This window comes from Theropithecus gelada, chromosome 11 (genome assembly GCF_003255815.1).
Source record: "Theropithecus gelada isolate Dixy chromosome 11, Tgel_1.0, whole genome shotgun sequence".
Taxonomy (NCBI): Eukaryota; Metazoa; Chordata; class Mammalia; order Primates; family Cercopithecidae; genus Theropithecus; species Theropithecus gelada.
Window position 1 is genome coordinate 55,733,685 of NC_037679.1, and position 1,561 is coordinate 55,735,245.

General features: G+C 35.8%; 1 protein-coding gene across 1 annotated transcript in view; it reads left to right on the top strand.

Moving 5' to 3' along the window:
* Window positions 1–1,561, top strand: part of CFAP54 (cilia and flagella associated protein 54) — a 380,538-nt gene that overhangs the window by 13,896 nt on the left and 365,081 nt on the right. Inside the window, exon 3 of the mRNA XM_025402762.1 lies at window positions 473–616. Coding sequence (XP_025258547.1) covers window positions 473–616 — 144 coding nt within the window. The remainder of the gene's footprint in view (window positions 1–472; window positions 617–1,561) is intronic.

Genomic DNA, 1,561 nt, shown 5'->3' on the forward strand with positions numbered 1-1,561 from the left:
CCTTCCTTCCTTCCTTCCTTCCTTCCTTCCTTCCTTCCTTCCTTCCTATCTCTCACTCACTCTTCCTTTCTTTTCTTTTTCAAGCCTATGAGGTATCAGAGAAGCAAGACTACTCCTCCACCTCTTTGGGTATGTGGGTTACCATGATCTGATGATGCTGAATTTTGGAACCTGGATTTTGAGTATATGTAGGTATTACCACACACAGTGCCATAGTGAATATTCTCATCCTTGTAGTCATGATGGTCCCATCTCACATAGGCTCGTTGTGAGGAGAATTAGATGAAATAATGCACATATATTGTATAGTGCAGTGTCTGTCATATACTATGTTTTTGGAAAATGGAGCCAGTAGTAATGGTATAATTGTAATAATTAACATTGATACTATTAGGAATAATATGAATATTACCTAACAATGATAAGCTAAATGATATTTTGGAATTTTAATCAAGTCCTCTTTTTATTTCAGGAATACAAACTGGCCCTTTTACAATGCTATGGAAGATATCTTCAGCAGTTCAATACCAATTTTGATGAGAATAAAGTGGATGTAACTCAATTCAAGGCTGCCTTTTTCCCAAAAGGCTTTAGAGATAAAACTGCTGGACTTACAGTAAGATGAAAGAGCAGCTGAAATAGCTACAATTTATGATTAGCTATGCAATATATCTTTTAGTTGACAGCTTCTAAATGTCTTTTGTTGGCTTAGCATAGCATCTAGCTGTGTGCTATAAGTTGCTTAATAAATACTTTCAGTGCTGGATAAGAAAGTGAATTTACCAAGCTCTGTAAGGATGTTTGGAGATTAAGTCACTGCAGTCACTCATTCATGTAGCAGTTGTTATTTAATAACTAATATTTGTAGAGTGCTTTTAGTTTATAAAGTGCTTTGGAAAACAAATTTGATAAAGTAATTTTATGAGTACATACTATTATCCCTATTTTACAGAAGAGAAAAATAAAGCTTATCACATAGTATAAAAAGTGGCTCTTGAGATTAAACATAAATCTATTGATATAAAAATTTATACTTTATTTCTAGTATACCAGTATTTTGTTAATTACTACCATTGATTCATGGGTTGAACAGTTTTCATGTGCTAAATACTCTTCTAAATATATTGTATGAATTATCATCTTGCAGCCTCATTAAAGTCCTAAGAGGAGACTCTTTTACAGATTAGAAAATGGAAGTTTATTAGCCTGCTTAAAACAATGGGCAGGGTTGGTGTTTGAACCCTGATCAGTCTGACTCTAAATCTGTGTTACTTCAAACTTGCGGACTATTCAAGGCCTTGGAAACAGTATGTGGTTAATAAGCAGAAACTCTCAAGGCATGTTTAGGGGACAATTGAACAGTTCAATTTGGCTGTACCGTAGGTACACGAATGAGAATACTGGTTAATGTAAGTTGGCACCCTATTAGGGAAAAGGTCTCTCCTACTCCCCTTTTTATAGCCTTGACCCCCATACCTTCTGCTTTTTGCTTTTCACACTTTGCCGGAATTAATGTCCTTCCTTCCTTCCCTCTCTCCCTCCCTCCCTCCCTCCCTCCCTC